The 20,208-nt window shown below is 48.1% G+C and overlaps 1 protein-coding gene across 8 annotated transcripts in view; it reads right to left on the bottom strand.

Annotated features, from left to right (window-relative positions):
- KSR1 (kinase suppressor of ras 1) overlaps positions 1–20,208 on the bottom strand; it is a 177,247-nt gene that overhangs the window by 61,265 nt on the left and 95,774 nt on the right. For 6 of the 8 annotated variants that reach the window (XM_033184347.1, XM_033184355.1, XM_033184349.1 and 3 more), the window contains exon 2: positions 16,376–16,516. The exons of 1 other annotated variant lie outside the window; for it this stretch is intronic. In XM_033184347.1, coding sequence (XP_033040238.1) covers positions 16,376–16,516 — 141 coding nt within the window. Of the gene's footprint in view, positions 1–6,211; positions 6,725–16,375; positions 16,517–20,208 lie in introns of those variants that run through there. One more of the 8 variants, XM_033184353.1, reaches the window with a different exon arrangement.

Here is a 20,208-nt window from a genome sequence, read left to right as displayed (position 1 = left end):
ACATGGCAAGGGGTCCGAGCCCAGGGTCCCCGGCAGCCCTGGCCCCCACTGCAGTGCCCCAGGGAAGAAGGAGGCAGGCAGAGGGGTTTCTGTTTTCATGACTGTAGTGAACAGTCACTGCAGCCAAAAATAGTTTGTGCCTGGGAGCTAGGGAGTCAGCACATACTTCCCGAGGCAGATGCTGGGTGGGAGACATGCAGACTCCAGCAGGCCCTGCAGCAGGGGCTAGGGACCAGGCACCCAGGATGTCCAGGATGCCAGGCCACCAAGAGGTTTTTCCTGTCTTGCCCCCTCCCGCCAAAGAGTAGGACCTGAGTCAATATGAACACTGTCATCTCCTTCCTTCCAATGAATCATCTGGGGAACCCCCACCCCCACGTGAACTCCAACTGCCCCCAAGCCCCTGCAGCTTCTCACATGCTTCGGGTAGGTGGTGTGGAGACTGACAGGAAGAACCCTATGAACTGCAGCAGATGCCTGGGATGGCTTGTGGGACAACCTTCAAAAGGATGCTCGGCTGTCAAAACTCCTAGAGGTCTATACCAGAAACCGTGAACCTGAGTCCACGCAAATGAAAAAATAAATGTAGAAAGAGTTAAGTGCTATCAGTGGCTGGCAGGCTTATGTGGGGGTTTTATTCTATTTTCAAACTTTTCTGTATTTTTAAATTTTCCTACAATGGATGTTCATAGATTTACAGAATGCTACTTTAAAGTAATAATTAGTGGCCAGGTGCGGTGGCTCACACCTGTAATCCCAACACTTTGGGAGGCTGAGGCAGGCAGATTGCTAGAGTTCAGGAGTTGGAGACCAGCCTGGGCAACATGGCAAAGGCCTGTCCCTACCAAAAATACAAAAAAAAGTTAGCCTGGTGTGGTAGCACGCGAATAGTCCCAGCTACTCGGGAGACTAAGGTAAGGGGATTGCTTGAGGCCAAAAGATGGAGGATGCAGTGAGCCAAGATTGTGCCAATGCACTCCAGCCTGGGTGACAGGGTGAGATGCCATCTCAAAAACAAATAAATATACTAATAATAAATGTAATAAAATTAAAAAGGCGAGATGCTCAGGCATTTCAGAGGGCATGTATGACATGATCCTACCTAAGACCATTTAGAGAGAGAGAGAGAGGGAAAGAGAGTGTGTGTGTATTTCATAACCCACTCCTGGATATGAATCCCAGCTCCACCACTTAACATTTAGGTGACCTCAGGCAAGTGACAATTTCACGTAGTTTATCCATCTCTATTTTATATTGAGGATAAAAGCATTGCCTCCTCATACAGTTACTGGGAGGACTGAATGAGATTCCACGTAAAGCTCACAGTTCAGTCCCAGGCACAATGGGAGTGCCTGCTAAAGAATTACAGCATAAATTAATAAATAAACTACAAAGAAAAAGAAAAAGAGAAGCCTAGCAAAGTTGGCTGACTGGAAGGAAATGCATCAAATGGTTTACAGTGTTTCCTTTGAATAGTAAGATTACAGTGCAAACCATAATAAATGGTAGCTGTTATTGTTTTCTGTAATTTCTATACTTTACACACTTTGAAAATAAACATATATGTAAGTTACTGGATATTAAGAAGACACCTAAAAAGCTAAGAGCCAATGGTTGTCTCTGAGCAGGGTTTTCTTTGCCTATTATTTTCTAAAATAAACATTGATTTCATAGTGAGGGAAATGAGAAATGTTATTAAAAACAAAAACTAGAGGGTGGGCTCACCTACTGTATTCTAGAAACATGATCTCTGAAGACCCTTCCTGCAGAGCTGCAAAGCCTCTGACAAATCATCTCTGAGGGAGGAAAAGTTTCTACAGGTCTCTGCCTTCTGTTATCAGGGCTGTCTTTCCTCCAAGAATCCATTTTCTGACTACAGGTGGCCCTGACCCCCAGGCCTGGCCTCTCCACCAAGGCTAAACCTTCTGAGCCTATTGGGGGTGGGGGTGGGGGTGGGGGCGGGGGTAGGGTCTTCCATCTTCTTAGCCCAGTGATTGGTTACAGTATGAGCATGTGGTCAAAGCCAAGTCAATCAGAGCCTTCTCTGCGATTTTTCAGCTATGTTTCAGCCAAGGGAAACAGCCCTTCATGGACAACCATGACTACAGCAAAAGGTAGTGAGGCTCAGCTGCCTGTGCCCTTCATACCTGCCATGTGGAGCAAGCCTTTCCCACTGGCACATCCTAATGGCATCACCTGAGCCCCTGCATCCAGACTTCCTTGGATTTGTATTGCCTAAACTAGTAAGTCTCTGTTTTAAGCCAACAGGTATCTGAACTTGCTTTGAAAAAAGTTCTAACTAGGAACAGAAGAATATAATAACTTCAATTAAGTAAGTACTTACTATGAGCCCCAGTGCCATGTCATTCTTCCATTTGTCCATCTATCCATCCCATCCAGTCAACAAATAGTTACTGAAGGCCAGGTGTGGTGGCTCACACCTATAATCCCAACACTTTGGGAGGCTGAGGCAGGTAGATGACCTGAGGTCAGGGGTTCAAGACCAGCCTGGCCAACACGGTGAAATCCCGTCTTTACCAAAAATACAAAAAAATTAGCCGCGCATGGTGGCGGGTGTCTGTAATCTCAGCTACTTGGGAGGCTGAGGCAGAAGAATAGCTTGAACCTGAGAGGTGAAGGTTGCAGTGACCCGAGATCGCGCCATTGTACTCCAGCCTGGGCAACAAGGGTGAAGCTCCGTCTCAAAAAAAAAAAATGCTACTGAATACCAACTGTACAAATAAAAAAATAGCTAAAATACGTAACTGAAGTGGTGAATAAGTGCTTAAAAGGAAAGAGCATGCTGAGAAAAAGTGGTAGGTATAGCAGGCCGCTAAGCTTAGACAAGGTGGCCTCTCTAAAGAGCTGACCTCTAAGCCCCGGTCAGAGGATGACATGGCAGTAGCCACAAGGGTACAGCAACTTCCAGGCAAAGGAAACAGAACATACAAAGGCCCTGGGCTAAGACAGGAAACCATTTGATGCGTTCTCCTGCCGGCGGCAGAGTAAGGAAAGGCAGGAGATGACGTGGAAGAAGGTGGCAGATGCTGAATATTTAAGGGGCCTCAAAGGTAGGTGAAGGGTTTGATTTTGTGTTAATCGTTCAGATTATTTAACTCAGAACTATCTAGCCAGGCTCGGTGGCTCATGCCTGTAATCCTCACACTTTGGGAGGCCAAGTGGGAGAATCATTTGAAGCCAGGAGTTTGAGACCAGCTTTGGGCAACAGAGCGAGACCCAATCTCAACTAAAAAATAAAAACACAGCTGGGCACAGTGGTGTACACCTGTAGTCCTAGCTACTGGGGAGCAGGAGAATAGCTTGAGTCCAGGAGTTGAAGGCTGCAGTGGGCCATGATTACACGACTGCACTTCAGCCTGGGCAGCAAGAGAAAGAAAAGGAAAATGGAAAGAAAAGGAAACAGGAAAGGAGAAAGGAAAAAGAAAAAGTAAGAAAGTGAGATAACCAGATTTGCTAAAACTGCTCTTAGCTCATAAAGAATGAAATGAAAAGGGTAAAGAGTGGGTATAGAGAGCAACAGGGGAAAGAAACTGCAACGGTCCAAGGACTAGTCAGGACCAGGGAGGTGGCAGTGATGGAAAAGAGACGCAGAAGGACTTGAGACCCATGCTCGGACATAGAGCCAGTAGGATTTGCTAGTTGATTCCACGTGGACATTGAGGAAGCAGAATGAGCTGAAAATGACTCTCAGGTTTCCAGCAAGAGCAGTTCAGAGAAGTCAAGGGACCTGTCCAAGGTCACAATGCTGGCAAGTGGCAAAGGAAGAATTTTGTCAAAATTTTGTCTGCCTCCAAGGCCATTTACTTCCAGAGGTGACACTCAAACAATTTTGTTTTCCAATCCTGTGGCCTCCCTCAAAGGTACATAGCTAGGAGCAGAGGCCACTGAAATTTATGTGCTGTTTTTTTTAAAAGAAGGGTAATAAGAGATTGCTGCTTTATAATATTAAAAACAGTGCAGTGTTGACATAAATGTTTCCCAGTGATATCTGGCCATAGTCAGATCTGTTCTAGAGCAATCTTGCCTTTGAGGTGGTCCTAGGAGGAGGTGGGAACAAACACAAGCTGACCATTCGGAAGCCAGGTAGTCCCCAGAGGGGGCTCAGGCCCACACAATACCAAAGCCATCTCATGGCAGGGCTACAGGCACACAGTCCTGCTCAAGTTCTGTTACCAACAGAAGCCCGAGGCAGCTTGGGAGCCCTGGGATTCAGCAGGCCACCAGCAGCCACCTCGTCTTCACCCTCCCCAAAGATCCTTGTAATGCAACCTTCACTGGCCCAGGTGAGAGCTCCTGAGATGCCTTGGCCCAAGAGACCAAAATTCTTTGGATAATGTTATTTGAATCCAGTCATTCAACAAGAACACCCACCACATGCCAGGCACTGGGGATAGAGCTGTGAATGAAATAGAAAGGTCCCTGCCAGCATGGTGCTTCTAGTCTAGTCAGTTTTCACTGGACTTGGCAGCCCAGAAATCCAGAGGATTGATGAAAAACACCAAGCAAGGCCGGGCCTGGTGGCTCACACCTGTAATCCCAGCACTTTGGGAGGACTTGAGGACTGGAGTTCAAGACTAGCCTGGCCAACATGGAAAAAACCCGTCTCTACTAAAACTACAAAAATTAGCTGGGTGTGGTGGCACGTTCCTGTGGTCTCAGCTACTCAGAAGGCTGAGGCAGGAGAATCACTTGAACCTGGGAGGCAGAGGCTGCAATGAGCCAAGATAGAGTCACTGTACTCCAGCCTGGGAGACAGAGCAAGACCCTGCCACAAATAAACAACAGACAAACAAATACCAAGCAGTACAGGACTAAGCGGGACATTCATGCTCATGAGTTTTCAGATTTCACGAAACCAGGAGAACCCCTACCCTGAAAAGTGGGTACCTTTGGCTCAAGATCAGAAAAATTAATGACTTCATCTGTTGGAGAAAGTGATGTCTGCCAGTTGCAGAAGAACAGGAACTCATGGTCAGTGCCTAGAACAGTGCCAAGCACACAACAGGTGCTCAATACACACTCAGTGAGTGAATAAATAACTGAATGGAAGTAGGACCTCAGCTCTGTATCTGACCATGCTTCATCCCTTCCCCGCTCCTTGGGGCCACCAGTCAGCTGTGCACCCTGGTTATTTGCAGACATGTGCATCACACTAGAGGTAAGAGTCCAGGACAGACTATTTTGCTCATCAATTAATCCTCTGTGATAATTAATCAAGGTAGCAGGCAAAAGGTAAGTGATCAATGGGTGCCTATGAGTAACTAGTGAATGTAAAGGAAAGAAGAAATGAGGGGGGAAGACAGAGAGAGAGAGAGAGAGAGAGACATGCGCACACACACAAAGGGAGGCAGTCAATTCATTTACACAACTACATACCATACAGTAGCTCCAGACTACGCTATTCTGGGTAAGATATTAGATGACAAAATTATGTATGAGAAGGAAGTACAAGGACCTGGGTTTGAATCCTCATCCTGCCATCAGCTTGCAGGTGATCATCAGATCTCCCTCTCTCCTGCCCTAGGGATAAGGATGAAACAGGATAACATCTATACAATGCTGGCCTTGTAGCTTGCCCCTTCCTTCCATGTTCCAACTTCAGCTCCTCTCCTGACTGGCTGGGTGATTCAGGCATGCCAGTCCACCACTTGCCTCCATTTCCCCATCCTAAGTGGAGAGCTGTGTGGCCCAGCCCCCGCTGGGCTGGTACCAAGGCAGCCCTGTGCTGCTGGGCTGACACATCAGCACAGATCCCTCCAGGAGGCTGGGTGAGGGTGTGTGCTGCTTCCTGGGGAGGCTCCCAGTTGCCAAAAAGCAAGGTTGTAAGAACAGCTGGGCCTCTGGCTCTCAAAGAGAGAGTGTGGGGTGGACAGGAGGAGGGGTGGGAAGGAGAGGCTAGAAATGAGGGCCATAGTCGTGCCGACTCAAGCTGCACCCCAGGAGCCAAACGCGGGTTCGCTTTCCTGGTTAGGTCTCACACATCCTCCTGCCTCATACAGCCTGCACTCCTCGTGTCCACACAGAGCTCCAGCCACCCTCAGCCACTGGGAAACCAAAATGGTGGCTGGAGTCAGGTAGCTTTCTCTCCCATCCCTGGGAGAAGGCTTCGTCTTAAACACAGGAACGCAATGATAGAGGAGAGGAGAAAGAGAAACATGCCCAGTCAGGATCACAACAAAAATCCCCTTACCAGATCTGCCTGCATCTTCAGTTCAGGAACCACCAGCAGTAAGAGCTTATTCAGGGGAATCTGTGGCTTTCACCCTGGAATCCCAGATTCTGCAGCACCCACCTCTCCCAGCTAGAACTGCTCAGGCAGCGCTTGCCACTTCCTTTCAACAACTTCCAACCGGGAAATTGCTAAAGAAAAAAAAAATGGCTCCATGCCAGCAGGCTTTGAAATCATTTCCCCAGCTGCAGCCAGAACATGAAGCTGTGACTTTTAGATGTAACCTGTGGGACAGGGGGCAGCTGGAAACAGCCACAGTGTGCGACTCCAAATGACTGAGAGTAGGGCAGGGCCCTGCCTCTGAGATGGCTCCCATCTCATTTCCTATCCCCAGCCCTTCCACCCTCCAGCCATGAGGGAGGCAGCGCTCCTCACCCCATCACTCTCAGCCCATTCCCATGTGAATGCAGCCTTCTTGGTAGGAGTTTTATTTTCCTTTAAACAATTCTAATGTTCATTTGGAATTCCTCCCCCTCTCTCACACATGCTTCCATTATCCCCCAAGAGGAGCCCCAACCCCTACACTGCACACAGGGAGAGCTGCAGGAATCTACCCCGGCTTCCCGCCAGCCTCCTCACAGACTCCTCCTCATGCGCTTCCGATGAGGATGACTCTGATTTCCTCCTCCTCAGGGTCTCTGCAGATATTGTCCCCTCCGCCTGGTGTGCTCTTGCCTTCCTGGACATCCGTCTTTCCCTGCCTACCCAGGACGAGTCGGCCCACTGGAAACAACAGATCCCATCCTGGAGCCATCAGGGCATCTGGGGCTCTCACTTCCTGTTTCACCCCAGTCTGTGCACTCCTGGGGCAGAGGAAGGTGTCTTCAGCATCCCAGCTCTCACCACAGGGCCCTGGCCAATGCAGTCATAGCCAGATGTCTATTCAAATTAAAATTCATTACAATAAAATAAAACGTGAATTTCAGTTTCTCAGTTGCACTACACACATTTCAAGTGTCCCCAAGCCACATGTGGCTAATGACTGCCACACTGAATGGACAACACAGAACGTTTTGAACAGGGCTGCTCTAGATGAAGGTCTAATGGTTGGGCAAACATATGGAGGCATCGTCCAAGTTCTGTCTCCAACATCTACAGACAGAGAAAAAGGAGCCAAAGGTCAGACATGCAGCACCGAGCAGGCTCGGAGCTGCACAGGGCTGACATCTGAGTCAGGTGGGAACAGAAAGAAACCCACGCAGGGCCACCTCAGCCACACCAAGAACCTGGAAATGCAGCTGCCGTGCTGTGTGACCACATCCACGTCTATCCCCTCTCTCTTCCTCTAGTAGAAAAAGCATTATTTCCTGGAAATTTTAAGACCACAAACACTATCCAACCAAAAGACAAAAGCTGAAATGGCATTTAGATAACCCTGCAGGGATGGCCCCTAGGAAAGCAATATGGTAAAGGAAGGAGGAGATTATACACACAGATGGCTGCACACACAGACGATCTGTGTATGTGTTTTCCTCAGGGAAAAATCAAAGTCCTAGTCATGAAGCCATGAAGAGTCAAGGTCAGCAGAGAACTCGAAGCGACCGAAGGGACAAATCCCACCACACACAGTTCCCCCAGGACGCCTCAGGGGGCAGCCCTGGGCAGATCATCTTCAGACACTGACTGCACAGATGCTGGGGTCCTTCAGCACTGCCAGGTTAGCAAAAGGAAACAGGCACACTTCATGGATTTTGTTCCCTTCCAAAGCAAAAAAAACAGACAGAAAAACAGACAGACAGACAGATATTCAAAGAGACCTGTTTTCAAGTCTGGCATCCCCAACCTCTATCCTGCAGTGACTTCGGTACATTCCTTCACCCAGTAAGTATCTGCCAGGGCCTCCCATGTGTCAGGCATTACATCTGGGCACCTGGCCTCTTCTTGGCACGGGCTCTCATCTTCGTTCAGGTTCTGAGTCATCTGAACCACCAAGATGCCTGATGTCACTGTGTGCGTGTGTATGTAAGCAGGTGGGTACCCCTCAGACACAGGCATTCATATCACACCTTGAAGAAACTGTATCTCTTACTACTCTACTGTTAAAGAAGAATAACATGAATTTTTGTGGATAACAGAGATGACGTTAAGACTGACAACCTGCAAAATGATATCTATCATATAATCCCATTTCAGCAAACAAAAACAAAAACAAAAACAAAAAAGAGAGAAGGGAGTAAATTTGCACATCCTTTTAAGTGACTATAAAATGCATGAAGAGGTCTGGCAGATGCACCCACCGACCTGTTAACAAGGTATTACCCCTGCGAAGTGGAAGAGGAGGAGGGCCTTTGCTTGCTTTCTAACACTTCTGTACTTGTTTGGTGTTGAAAATTTTAAAACTCCCATCTCTCAGTAACAGTGGATAGCTGATCACATCTTCTGTGGGCTAAAGGAAAAAAAAAAATGGGCGAAGACACATACGGAAGCTTTGCCCAAAATCCAAGGGAGAAAAGCCTGACTCAGGGGCAGAGGGCACAGGAGTAAAAACATCGCCCCATGATCTGTGTGGCAGAGCTCCAACTGCTGCACACAAACATTACATAGGAGCCAGTGGGAAAAGCACATGATGAAACACCTGGAAGAGAGCACGGTATACAACTTACAGGAGGGCAGACACATCTGAGAGGCAAGGCAAAGCTACCATCTGGAGGGTTCTGGGGAAGGTGCAGCTCCACATGGTCTCTCCAAACCACCTCACCTGACAGAACTCCTCCTACTCTAGGCTCCTTTACTGTCCAGAAGCAGCAGCCATCTGAGGAAAGGACTTAAAAGGTCACTTAATCTGTCATTTCTCATATGCATAAACTGAGGCCCAGAGAGATGAAGTCACTTGCCCAAGATCTCACATTGTGTAAAAGGCAGATAGGCCCATTCTAGATACCCATAGGATCTCAGGTCCTGCCTAGGTCAACCATGGCCACGGCCATGAAGGTCCATCCTGCTTCCACTGGACAGTGGTTCTGGGAGGCAGGGTTACCTCCCTGCAGTGCCCACCACAGTGGGCACCGGCAGCCAAGTGAGCGTGCCATGTCTAATTCTTGCCTGGAAAGAGGGGATAGATGCAATGAGTTCCTGGCCTCCTCTATCCCCCCCAGGACTCCTCCTGATGCTGGTGGTGTCTTTTGGTCCAACGTCTCTCACACATACGGGGAACTATTCCTTAAGGGTGCCAATCTCTGCAGTCTGAGCTACCTTGGAGGAGACTTCTCTCCAGGCCAAACTTCAGGGTCAGGCAGAGAAGAGTCCAGTTCTAATATCCTCCAAGCCAGACCAGCTGCCCCACAGAAACCCCCAAGGACCTATCCCCACCCCCTGGGCCAGGTTTCTGGAGATCCTGTTGGGTTTTAGGTCCCTCCTGAAGCCTGACAAAGGGAAGTCCCTTCCCCTGCAGACCTGGATTGGGCTGTCCCATGGAGGCACTGGCAGGACCTTAGCACTCCTCCCCCTCTGTGTGAGCCAGGCTCTCCTGTTGGCCCTTTGGGGGCTCTCTAGCTTCCTAAACAACAGGAGGGCTAAGGCACTAAGTCAGGACAGCCAGGGAGAAAATACAGGTGTCCTCTGGACACAGAAGAGGCCACACCAACCCATAAAGGCCTGGGCACCCTAGAGGGATTCCTGAGGCAGGACTAGGGCAGGCTGGAATCTGGGCCCTGCACCACACTGACCATTCCACACACCCAGGGACGCTGCTCCCTCCTCAGACTCTGAGTCTTCTTCTGTGGGCACAGACCTACGCAATTTCTTGGGAAACATACAAGGACAGGAACAGGGATGAGCTGGGGGTCTTAACTACCACCCAGCCAAGTACAAGTTTAGAAAAGGTATACATGCAGTTTACTATCTCCAGGTACACCTGAAATGAGAGTCTCATTAAAAAGTTGAGCAGGCCAGGCATGGTGGCTCACGTCTGTAATCCCAGGACTTTGGGAGGCTGAGGCAGGAGGATCGCTTGAGCCCAGGAGTTCAAGATCAGCCTGGGCAACATAGAGAGATCCTGTCTCTACAAAAAAATTAAAAAATACATACAGCCAGGTGTGATGGTGCACACATCTGCAGTCCCAGCTACTTGGGAGGCGAGGCGGGAGGATCACTTGAGTCCAGGACACTGAGGCTTCAGTGAGCTGGGATCACACTACTGCACTCCAGCATGGGCAATACAGCAAGACCCTGTCTCAAAATGAATGAATGAATGAATGAATAACTGTTGAAGGAAAAGACTGCTTTTATTGTCTTACTGTATTTTAAAAGACACTTTGGCAACATTCATTAAAATCCAGCCTAGCAAGTTCACTTCTAGGATTTCTTCCTTGTAGAAACACACAAGTGCACAAAGATGTTCTTGGTAGCAGTGCTTGTAACCATGGCAATATAGGTCATTAAGGGGAAAGAGCAGGTTCCTGAACCAAATGTCTGGCCTGACCTCATGTGTACAAAAGAGACAACACGCAGAGGAATGTGAGGGCTAGAAAATGTCCAGAAAGATGAGCAGGCTTCAGGGAAATGGCATGCAGCAATTGTCTTTCACTTTATCTTCTTCATTTCATTTTACCCCCTATGATAAACACATCTCTTCTAATAAAGCCAATGGTTCATTTGAGAAGATGAAAACATTCCAGTGTTGACAGTCGCAAAACAATGTGAATGTATTTAATGTCGCTGAACTGTAAACTTAGAAATGATTAAAATGGTAAATTATGTTATGTGTATTTCAACACAGTTTTACAAAATAAAAATAATAAAAGCAAAACAAAACAAAGCAGAGCAAATGACTCACCAGGCTACCTGGGGAAATAACTGATTCTAGAAGTGGGGTTAGTAAAAAAAAAAAAAAAAAAAAGAGGGGGCTGCAGCATACCATAGTATCAGAAAGCAAAGGAAGTGCTCAACACACACACACACACACACAACACACACACACACACACACCACACACACACACACCCCAAACAAAACTGAAGGATGAGGCATGTCACAGGATGCAGGAACAAACCTGCAAGAACTCCCAATGGCCAAAGCTGGAAGATCTTGAGCAACAAAAAAAATCATGTAGTATTGGATTAGAAACCAATGTGTAAAAGAAAAAGACATGAGCCCATACTGATATAAATAAATGACTGAATGAATAAATAAATGGAAGAGAAAAGACAACTCTTTCCTACAGAAAAGTTCCCAATAATCTGTGTAGATATACCCCCAGAGGAGATGGAGCTTAACCCACCTACCCCCCATACCCCCCAATCCTAATAAGGGAGGGCTCACTTCCAAAAAACAAAGTAGTGTCAAGGTCATGAAAAATAAGGAAAGACTGAGAAACTGTCACAGAGCAGAGGAAACTGGGGAGACATGACAAATCAAAATAATGTAAACCATGTGGTGCCCCGGATTCATCCTAGAAAAGAGAGAGGACAGTAAAGGAAAAACTGGTGAAACCTAAATAGTCTGGAGTTTCGTTCATAGTAATATACCAGTGTCATTTCCTCAGTTTTGACAAAGGCACCCTGGTCATGACAACGTTAATGATGGGGAAACTGGGTGAGGGGTACATACGAGAACTCTCTGTACATCCCTGCAACTTTTCTATAAATCTAAAATTATTCCAAAGTAAAAAGTTTATTTAAGAAAGTAAACAATGGTTTAGAACAGTGGTCCCCAACCTTTTTGGCACCAGCGACTGGTTTCAAGGAAGATAATTTTTCCAGAGACAGGGAGTGGGGGATGGTTTCTGGAGGATTAAAGTGCATTACATTTATCACGCACTTTATTTCTATTACATTGTAATACATAATGAAATAATTATACAACTTACCAAAATGTATAATCGGTGAGAGCCCTGAGCTTGTTTTCCTGCAACTAGACAGTCCAATATGGGGGTGATGGGAGATGGTGACAGATCATCAGGCATTAGATTCTCACAAGGAACACACAACCTAGATCCCTCGCGTACGCAGTTCACAACAGGGTTTGTGCTCCTGTGAGAATTAGACGCCGCTGCTGATCTGACAGCTGGTGGAGCTCAGGCGGTAACACGAGCAATGGGGAGCAGCTATAAACACACTCCTCCTGCTGTGTGGCCTGGTTCCTAAGAGGCCAAGTGGACTGGTACCTGTCAGTGGCCCGGGGGTTGGGGACCCCTGTTTTAGATGACAACCCACTTATGCCTAGTGTTCCATTGTTGGAATGCTAAGCACATGGGAGTTATTTATATCCTACTGCTCAAGGTCATCGCCAAGGTCTGATTACAAAAATTCAAAAACCTGCAACCTCCGGCATAAATGGGTTAAGAAGTCAAAAGAGGCCGGGCACGGTGGCTCAAGCCTGTAATCCCAGCACTCTGGGACGCCGAGGCGGGCGGATCACAAGGTCAGGAGATCGAGACCATCCTGGCTAACACAGTGAAACTCCGTCTCTACTAAAAAGTACAAAAAACTAGCCGGGCGAGGTGGCGGGTGCCTGTAGTCCCAGCTACTCAGGAGGCTGAGGCAGGAGAATGGCGTGAACCCGGGACGCGGAGCTTGCAGTGAGCTGAGATCCGGCCACTGCACTCCAGCTTGGGCGACAGAGCGAGACTCCGTCTCAAAAAAAAAAAAAAAAAAAAGAAGTCAAAAGATTCTCTGAAAGGCATGGGTTTTTAATGCTGTTTGGAACTTTGGCTTCTGAACACTGCACCTATCTTTGATGGGCAGAACTTATAGAGCCAATTCCAACTGAAAGCACACAGAATCCATCACGGCCAGGGTAGGGGTCGGGGCGGCAGTGGGTATCGAGTCAGAGTCCAAACAACTGTCTGGGCTAAGAAACAGAATAAAATAGACCCATATCCCTGGGGCCAGCCCTTGGAGTCCAAGCCCTGGGGAGCTGCTCTAACTCAGGGTTACCCTATCACTAGGCTTCCATGCACGTACAAGGAGGAACTCCCAGAGGTAGAATTGAACCAAGGTAGCCCTCTCCCAGTCTGCAGGAGCTGAAGCTGGGTTTAGTAAAGGAAATAGCCTTTTCTTTCTAGGCTTTAGAATATTCTGGCTGCAGCCCAGGAACTGACATGAGATTTGGGAGGAAGAAAAAGAGAAATCTTGAGAAGGGGTTTCTGGAGAGTCTGGGGAAGATGTAGTGACAGCAGCTAATGGCTCCTTGTGGTTCTTAAAGCCCAGGAAGAAAGCTGCCAGGCTCAGGTACCTCCAGCAGGCTCCTGCAGCCCAGTCCACCCTCCTACTGCTCCTCATCCACTCCAGCCTCACTTCCTCCTGGCCCTCCTGGGGAGGACACACTTGGTACCAATTTGGGGGATGGAAGGAGGACACTTGGCCCAGCTCTGTCAGGCTGGTTGTTCTAAGCTCGGGGCTGACTCCCGCTCCCTCTCTTGATTCAGAAAACTGCCTCTAGTCAGCCGATTCCAGCTTTCCTTCACTTCCCAGGAGGCTGTTTAGAGCTGCCCTGTGTACAGGCCTCTCTAGTTGCCTCTCCTGGGTCTGGCTCTCACCTGGGATTAACAGCAGCTAAGGGCAAGAGAGAGGTGGGAAATTGTTAATTTTTCTTCCTCCACCCCCGCCTCTAAGCACTTGACTTTCACAACTACTTGTGCCAGCAAGCAGCACATGGGTTATTCCCATTTCACAAAGGAGGAGACTGGAGCTTCAGAATGTGAAAGGGCTTGGCCAGGTGCCTGAATCCAGGCATTCCAAGAAGGAGAGAGAAGTGGTTGAGACCAACGACTCAGAGTCAGGTGTGGAGGGGCACCCGCCTCTGCTCCTCTCTGGCTCTGGGACCCTGGTGACAGAGGACTCAGTGTCAGGTGTGGAGGGGCACCTGGCTCTGCTCCTCTGTGTCTCTAGGACCCTGGTGAGTTTCTGTACCACTGAGTGCCAGCTTCCTCAACTGTGAGATGGGGAAAATGGTCTCTATTAAGCAGGGTGTTGGGATAATTAAATAACACATCAGTGCGCCCATCATGACACGCCAGATGTGCTCTGTGTCAACTTTGAGGCAAAAGAACCCAGAGGCTCTCAGGGGCCCCAGGACCCCACTGTGGCCACCAGTGCAGCTCAATAATCAGACAGCAGAGGCCTCCCAGGAGAGTGCTGCTTGGGCTCCTGGCAGCACAAGTCCTTCATGAATGAAAAGGACGTTGGCATGGGAAGAGGGGAGTGCTACTGCACCCAAGAAATCTTTGGGGCACTTGCCCTAGCCTAGCCTTCCTCGAGAGGGCCATCTCCCCTGGGGGCACCAATTCTCCCAGGGCTCATGGCAGGTGACTCATGGAGGTGACTCACAGCAGACAGGCATAGCTGGGAAGGGGGTTCTTTGGGGCTATGATCCCTACACTGGCCTCTCTTGCAGGACTTAAACTGAAAGCCAGAGCTAAGAGTCACCTGTGTTACCATCCACTCGGGGCCAAACCCTGGGCTATTGGAGACATCTCCCACGTCATGATGAAATCTACTTATTCAATAAATAAAGAGGTATTTATTTTGATATCTGCCGCAACCAAGCAACTGCCATATTGGGCCCAACACTCAATGGCGATTTTGTGGCAAACAAACCCAAACAGCAAAGCCCTGTCTCATGATGCTCGCATCCCAGGGGGAGCAGACAGACCACAGACAACAAATCAGTTAGGTCACTCCAGAAAGTAGTCGGTGTCATTGAGAAAATAAACCCAGGTGTGCAGGCAAGAATGATGGGCAGGGGGTGATCTTTAGATCACATCATCAGGCATGACTGCCTGGAGGCGGTGACAACACTCAACACCAGAAAAATATTCAAGGGATGAGTCATGGGCAGAGCACTCCAAGGAAGTGGAGAGCAAGTGCAAAGGTCAGAGTCTACTGAGCAAAGGAGAAGGTGAGCAAGCTGCGGCGAGACAGGCCAGATCAAGGGAGGCATCTGGCACTCATTCTGAAGGAAACAGGAAGCACTGAAAAAGGCTGGGATCTAAGTCACCTTTCTAGGTGAGCACCCTGGCTGCTGGGTGGAAAATGGAATGCAAGGGGTGAGGTGCCGCTGCAGAGGTTCTGCAGGAGGTGACAGTGGCCTGGACCGTGGTGCTGGAGGCAGGGAGGGAGAGGCAGGAAGGTCTGCAGTGTGCCTTGGGGGAGAGCCACAGGGCCTTGCCCACACTGGTAAGAGCAAGGAAAGAAGTTATAGCACATTTTAATTTCGACTAGCCATGTTCTAAGTGCTTGACAATCATGAGGCTTGTGACTACCTTACAGGACCGTCCAGATAGAAATTTTTAAAAGATTTCCATATCGGGGAGAGGAAGGAAAAAAAAAAAAAGACCTTAATGATCATAGATTTTCTGAGTGTTAGGAGCATGTATGTGATTTCTTTCCTTCTCTGTTTCCAAAGTATCTATACATAATGAATTCATGCTACTTTTTACACAGCAGCAAAAGCCAATATTTTTAATTTTAGGATAGAAGTAGGAGATGTATGAGATCTGACTGGGTGAACCACGCCTGCCAAGTAGGACTAATCTGCACTCCATGACAGCTGACCTGCACCCCTGGCACCTGGCACAGTACACACTCCGGGTGTGCTGGTTGGTTAGTTGGCTGGCTGGCAGGTGGGTAGGCTGCACACACAGGAAGAGAGAACGATGGAAGGAAGACAGCATATTGTAGCAGTTAGAAGACTAAACTAAATTCAGACTCTCATTTCCAAATTCCAAGGTTATCATTTACTAGCTGTGTGATTTTCAACAACTTACTTAACCATTCTGTGCTTTAATTTCCTCAAGTATAAAATGGCAACAATGACAGTAATTTCCTTGTAGGAGTTCATGAGAAGTGAGATTATCTGTCTTACGAAACACAGAAACATTTAACACAGTGTCTGCCACACAGCCAGTGCTTCCAGATATGTTGGCTGTTGTAAGTATGATGAACAAACCAATGCCCAGCGTGGGGCTGCCCTAGTTCATCAGGCAATAGCACCCAGGACACTTGTTGGAGCCACATGTACCCTGGATCCCTCCTGGCTGCTGCTGTCCCTCCCCATCCTCCTTCTCAAGAGTAGAGAGCATCAACCCTTAGTCTTAGCCACGGGGAAGCTAGCCCTTGGGTTTGTGTGTGTTCCCTCTGCTTGGCCCCTCAAGCCTATCCCTGTGCCAAGCCCCGGCTTGCATACCTGCACCACCTCCGGCCTCACGTTGAAAGTGTACAGCCAGTCACTGAAGCGGGGGTAGCTGTTGAGCTCCGGGGTCCTCTCACCAGGAGCCACGCTCAGCTTGCACTGCCTCTGCTTACAAATGTACCGGACCAGCTTCGCCTGCAGAAAGTTCAAAAAAGAAAAGCCGGTGTTCATCTGTGACCCAACCATATGGCAGGCCCAAGCACACTACAGAGGAGCTCAGGCAGACACAAGCAATGTGATGAGGAAAGGGGCTGGCTCTCCTCTCTGCTGTTTGCAGGGGAGGGGAAATGGTGAAGAAGGGTCTGGGAGAACAGGCAGAGGCTGGTGGCCACCCATGAGCCCCCGGCCCTACCCAAGGCAGCTGACACTGCCCACCTCAGGACACGAGCATCATGGGCAACAACTGGTCAGAACAGAGAGCTGGGTTAAATATAAGGCAGCCTTCCTACCAGCCTGGCCAACATGGCAAAACCCCATCTCTACCAGAAATACAACAATTAGCAGAGCATGATGGCACGCACCTGTAGTCCTAGCTACTTGGGAGGCTAAGGTGGGAGGATCGCTTGTGCCGAGGAGGTCAAGGCTGCAGTAAGCCAACATCACACCACCGCACTCCAGCCTGGGCGACAGAGCAAGACCCTGTCTCGGGAAAAAAAGAAGCCTTTCCTGCCAAGGTGGGGTCAGGGAGTTTGTAATTGCTAATATGGAAGACCTGCTGGTTCGGGGAGAACGGGTAACCTCCCGCCTAGGATGCTTCCAGTGAAGAATCCAACTGCCTGGGTTGGGATCCAAGGGTTCAGTCACACCCTAGCTCTGTGTGACCTTGGACAAGTTACTTAACCCCCTATAAAGGTCTCCATCTTGAAAAAGGTCTCCATCTTATCCTCCAGAAAAATGGGGATAATGGAAGCTGACTCTCAGAGAGATGGAAGAAATGATGCGCTTGGCACACAGTGAGCACCGCAAGTGTCGCCATGACCACTGAGCAGCAGCAGTACTGGCCAGGGTCCTGGACTCGGATTCCCAGTAGGCTTTCAGGGATCCACACCCTGAAATGTATGCAAATTTCAGATATGCGAGTCTGTGTATTTTCCAGAGTTATTGTCCAAAGCTTTCAAAAGACTTGCAAACGGCTAAAACTTCAAATAAGATAAGCTTACACAAGGACAGCCTGACTTAGGTCAACCCGACAAACACTCGGCTCTGACTGGGTGCCCAGCATTGGACTGGGGAACAGGGGGTACAGAGAAGCACAAGGAGGGGATGGCCCAGGTCTGATGAAAAATAAGGGACTCGCATTCCAAACAGAGGCCAGGTAGGCTCAACAGATGGAAACGAGCTCACCGCCAGAAGACCAGGGAGCTGCCTGGCTTGGCTACGGCCAAGTGACCCAGGGAGAGCTCCTGAAATGATGCTAAGACTCTGGAGGCCTCCTAATGGTGACTTCCAAGCATCCCCCCAAAATAAGTACCACCTTCACAGTCTCATATAGTAACCTGGCTTCTGGAGACACTTCTCAACCCTGCTGTCCCTCATGGTTTTGGTGTTAATTCATTCCTTTTCCTTTTATCTGTAAATATAGGTAGTGCATTTCAAATCCAAAAACCCAAAATCCGAAACGCTTCCAAAGACCCAGAATGTGAACCACTCCAAAATCTAAAACATTTTGAGCACTGACATGATGCTCAAAAGGAATGCTCACTGGAGCATTTTGGATTTTGAACTTTTAGGTTTGGGATGCTTAGCCATTAAGTATAATAAAAATATTCCAGAATTCTAAAAAATCAAAAATCAAAAACACTTTGGACCTCAAGCATTTCAGACAAGGGATACTCAGTCTGTATCTCAGTATATCTTTCTTCTTTTTTCTTTTTTTTGAGATGGTCACCAAGGCTGGCAGGCTGGGGTGCAGTGGCATGATCTTGGCTCACTGCAACCTCCGCCTGCTGGGTTCAAGTGATTCTTGTGTCTCAGCCTCCCGAGTAGTTGGAACTACAGGTGCATGCCACCATAAAGGGGTCATTTTTGTATTTTTAGTAGAGATGGATTTTCGCCACGTTGGCCAGGCTGGTCTCAAACTCCTGACCTCACATGATCTGCCCACTTCCGCCTCCCAAAGTGCTGGGATTACAGGCGTGAGCCAGCACTTTGAGAGGCTAAGGTAGGCAGATCACTTGATCTGAGTATAAAACAAAACACTTAGGATCACTGCATCAGGCCCTCAGTACATTTTTCTAAAGAGCAAGGACTCTTGTTAACAGAGTCACAATATTTTACAAAGAAAAAAAAGATGAATTAATAATTTTTAATTTCAAATATCTAGAAAGGCTCCAAATTTCCAATTAGAATAAGAGCTTATAACCATTTGGGGGGCATGGACCCTTGTGGAAGTCTAGGGAGGCCTATGATCTCTTTCAAAGAACAATACTTTCATTTATTTCATCTTTTTTTTTTTTTTTTTTTTTTAAGATGGGGTCTCGTTATGTTGCCTAGGCTGGTCTTGAACTCCTGGGCTCAAGCAATCCTCCCACCTTGGCCTCTCAAAGTCCTGGGATTACAGGCGTGAGCCATTGCGCCTGGACAGAACAATGCTTTGAAATGTATTAAACAACACATTTAGAATTACAAAGGAAATCAATTCTATTTAAACACATTTATCAAACTACTGAAAACCGTGATAGACGGCCAGTCATGGTGGCTCACGCCTGTAATCCTAGCACTTTGGGAGGCCAAGGCAGGTGGATCACCTGAAGTCAGAGGTTCGAGACCGGCCTGGCCAACATGGTGAAATGCCATCTCTATTAAAAATACAAAAATAAGCCAGGCGTGGTGGCACATGCCTGTAATCCCAGTCACTCAGGAGGCTGAGGCAGGAGAATCACTTGAACCTGGGAGGCAGAGGTTGTAGTGAGTCAAGATCGTGCCACTGCACCCCAGCCTGCCAGCCTTGATGACTGTCTCAAAAAAAAAAAAGAAAAATATACTGAGATACAGGCTGAGTATCCCTTATCTGACTGTACTCCAGCCTGGGTGACAGAACGAGACTCTGTCTCAAAAAAAAAAAAAAAAAGAAAAGAAAAGACACCTGTGATAGAGTCTTAAAGGTTCTATTAAAGCATTAAACATCCAACAGTGCATCTAATAACTGCCATAACTTTAAAGTTGTGACAAGTGTAAACTGCTTTTTCAGATAGCTCCACAACTGTGATGTAATGGGAAAAACATCTGTGACTCCTACGGGTGACCGAGCCACAGGTGTGTGCTAAGATAACTGTGCCTCATTGCCTACAACCAAGTGGAACGACATGCTAAATTCCAGTTAAGGCTAATGAAAATAAAAGTGCCATTTTCTTCCCCATCTAAGTTCATGGATGGACTCCCTGAATTCTATCCACAGACCCCAGGTTAAGAACTCCTGTGGCTAGAGAGATGTGAGCATGAAATGAGACCCGTAATAATGAAACCACTGCTGCCACATCAGCGTTTTTGAAATTTCGCCCAGAAACTAGTTTGGCCCCAGGCTCACCAACAATCTGATAGAGCCAGATTCAACCCCCTTGGGGATGCTTACCCCTCTCCCATGGCCCCTGCTCCCTTCAGGGTGCTAGGGGCTCAGTGGCAAATGCAGACAACTGCTGGAGAGAGAGAGCTGAGTCAGAATCAAAATAATTCCACACTCTCAACTGTACAGTTTTGATGTCTGGTGAAACAACAGATCCAGAGGCTGACCCCCTGACACTCCTGCGCCCCATGCCCCTCAGGAGCCCAGAGAAGACCCTGCTAATCAAATAAACACACTGCTAAGGCTCAGGACTCTGAGTCTACCT

This window comes from Trachypithecus francoisi, unplaced genomic scaffold (genome assembly GCF_009764315.1).
Source record: "Trachypithecus francoisi isolate TF-2019V2 unplaced genomic scaffold, Tfra_2.0 Lachesis_group20, whole genome shotgun sequence".
NCBI classification, from domain to species: domain Eukaryota; kingdom Metazoa; phylum Chordata; class Mammalia; order Primates; family Cercopithecidae; genus Trachypithecus; species Trachypithecus francoisi.
The sequence above is the reverse complement of the archived record's forward strand: the minus strand, read 5'-3'. Positions and strand labels throughout refer to the sequence as shown.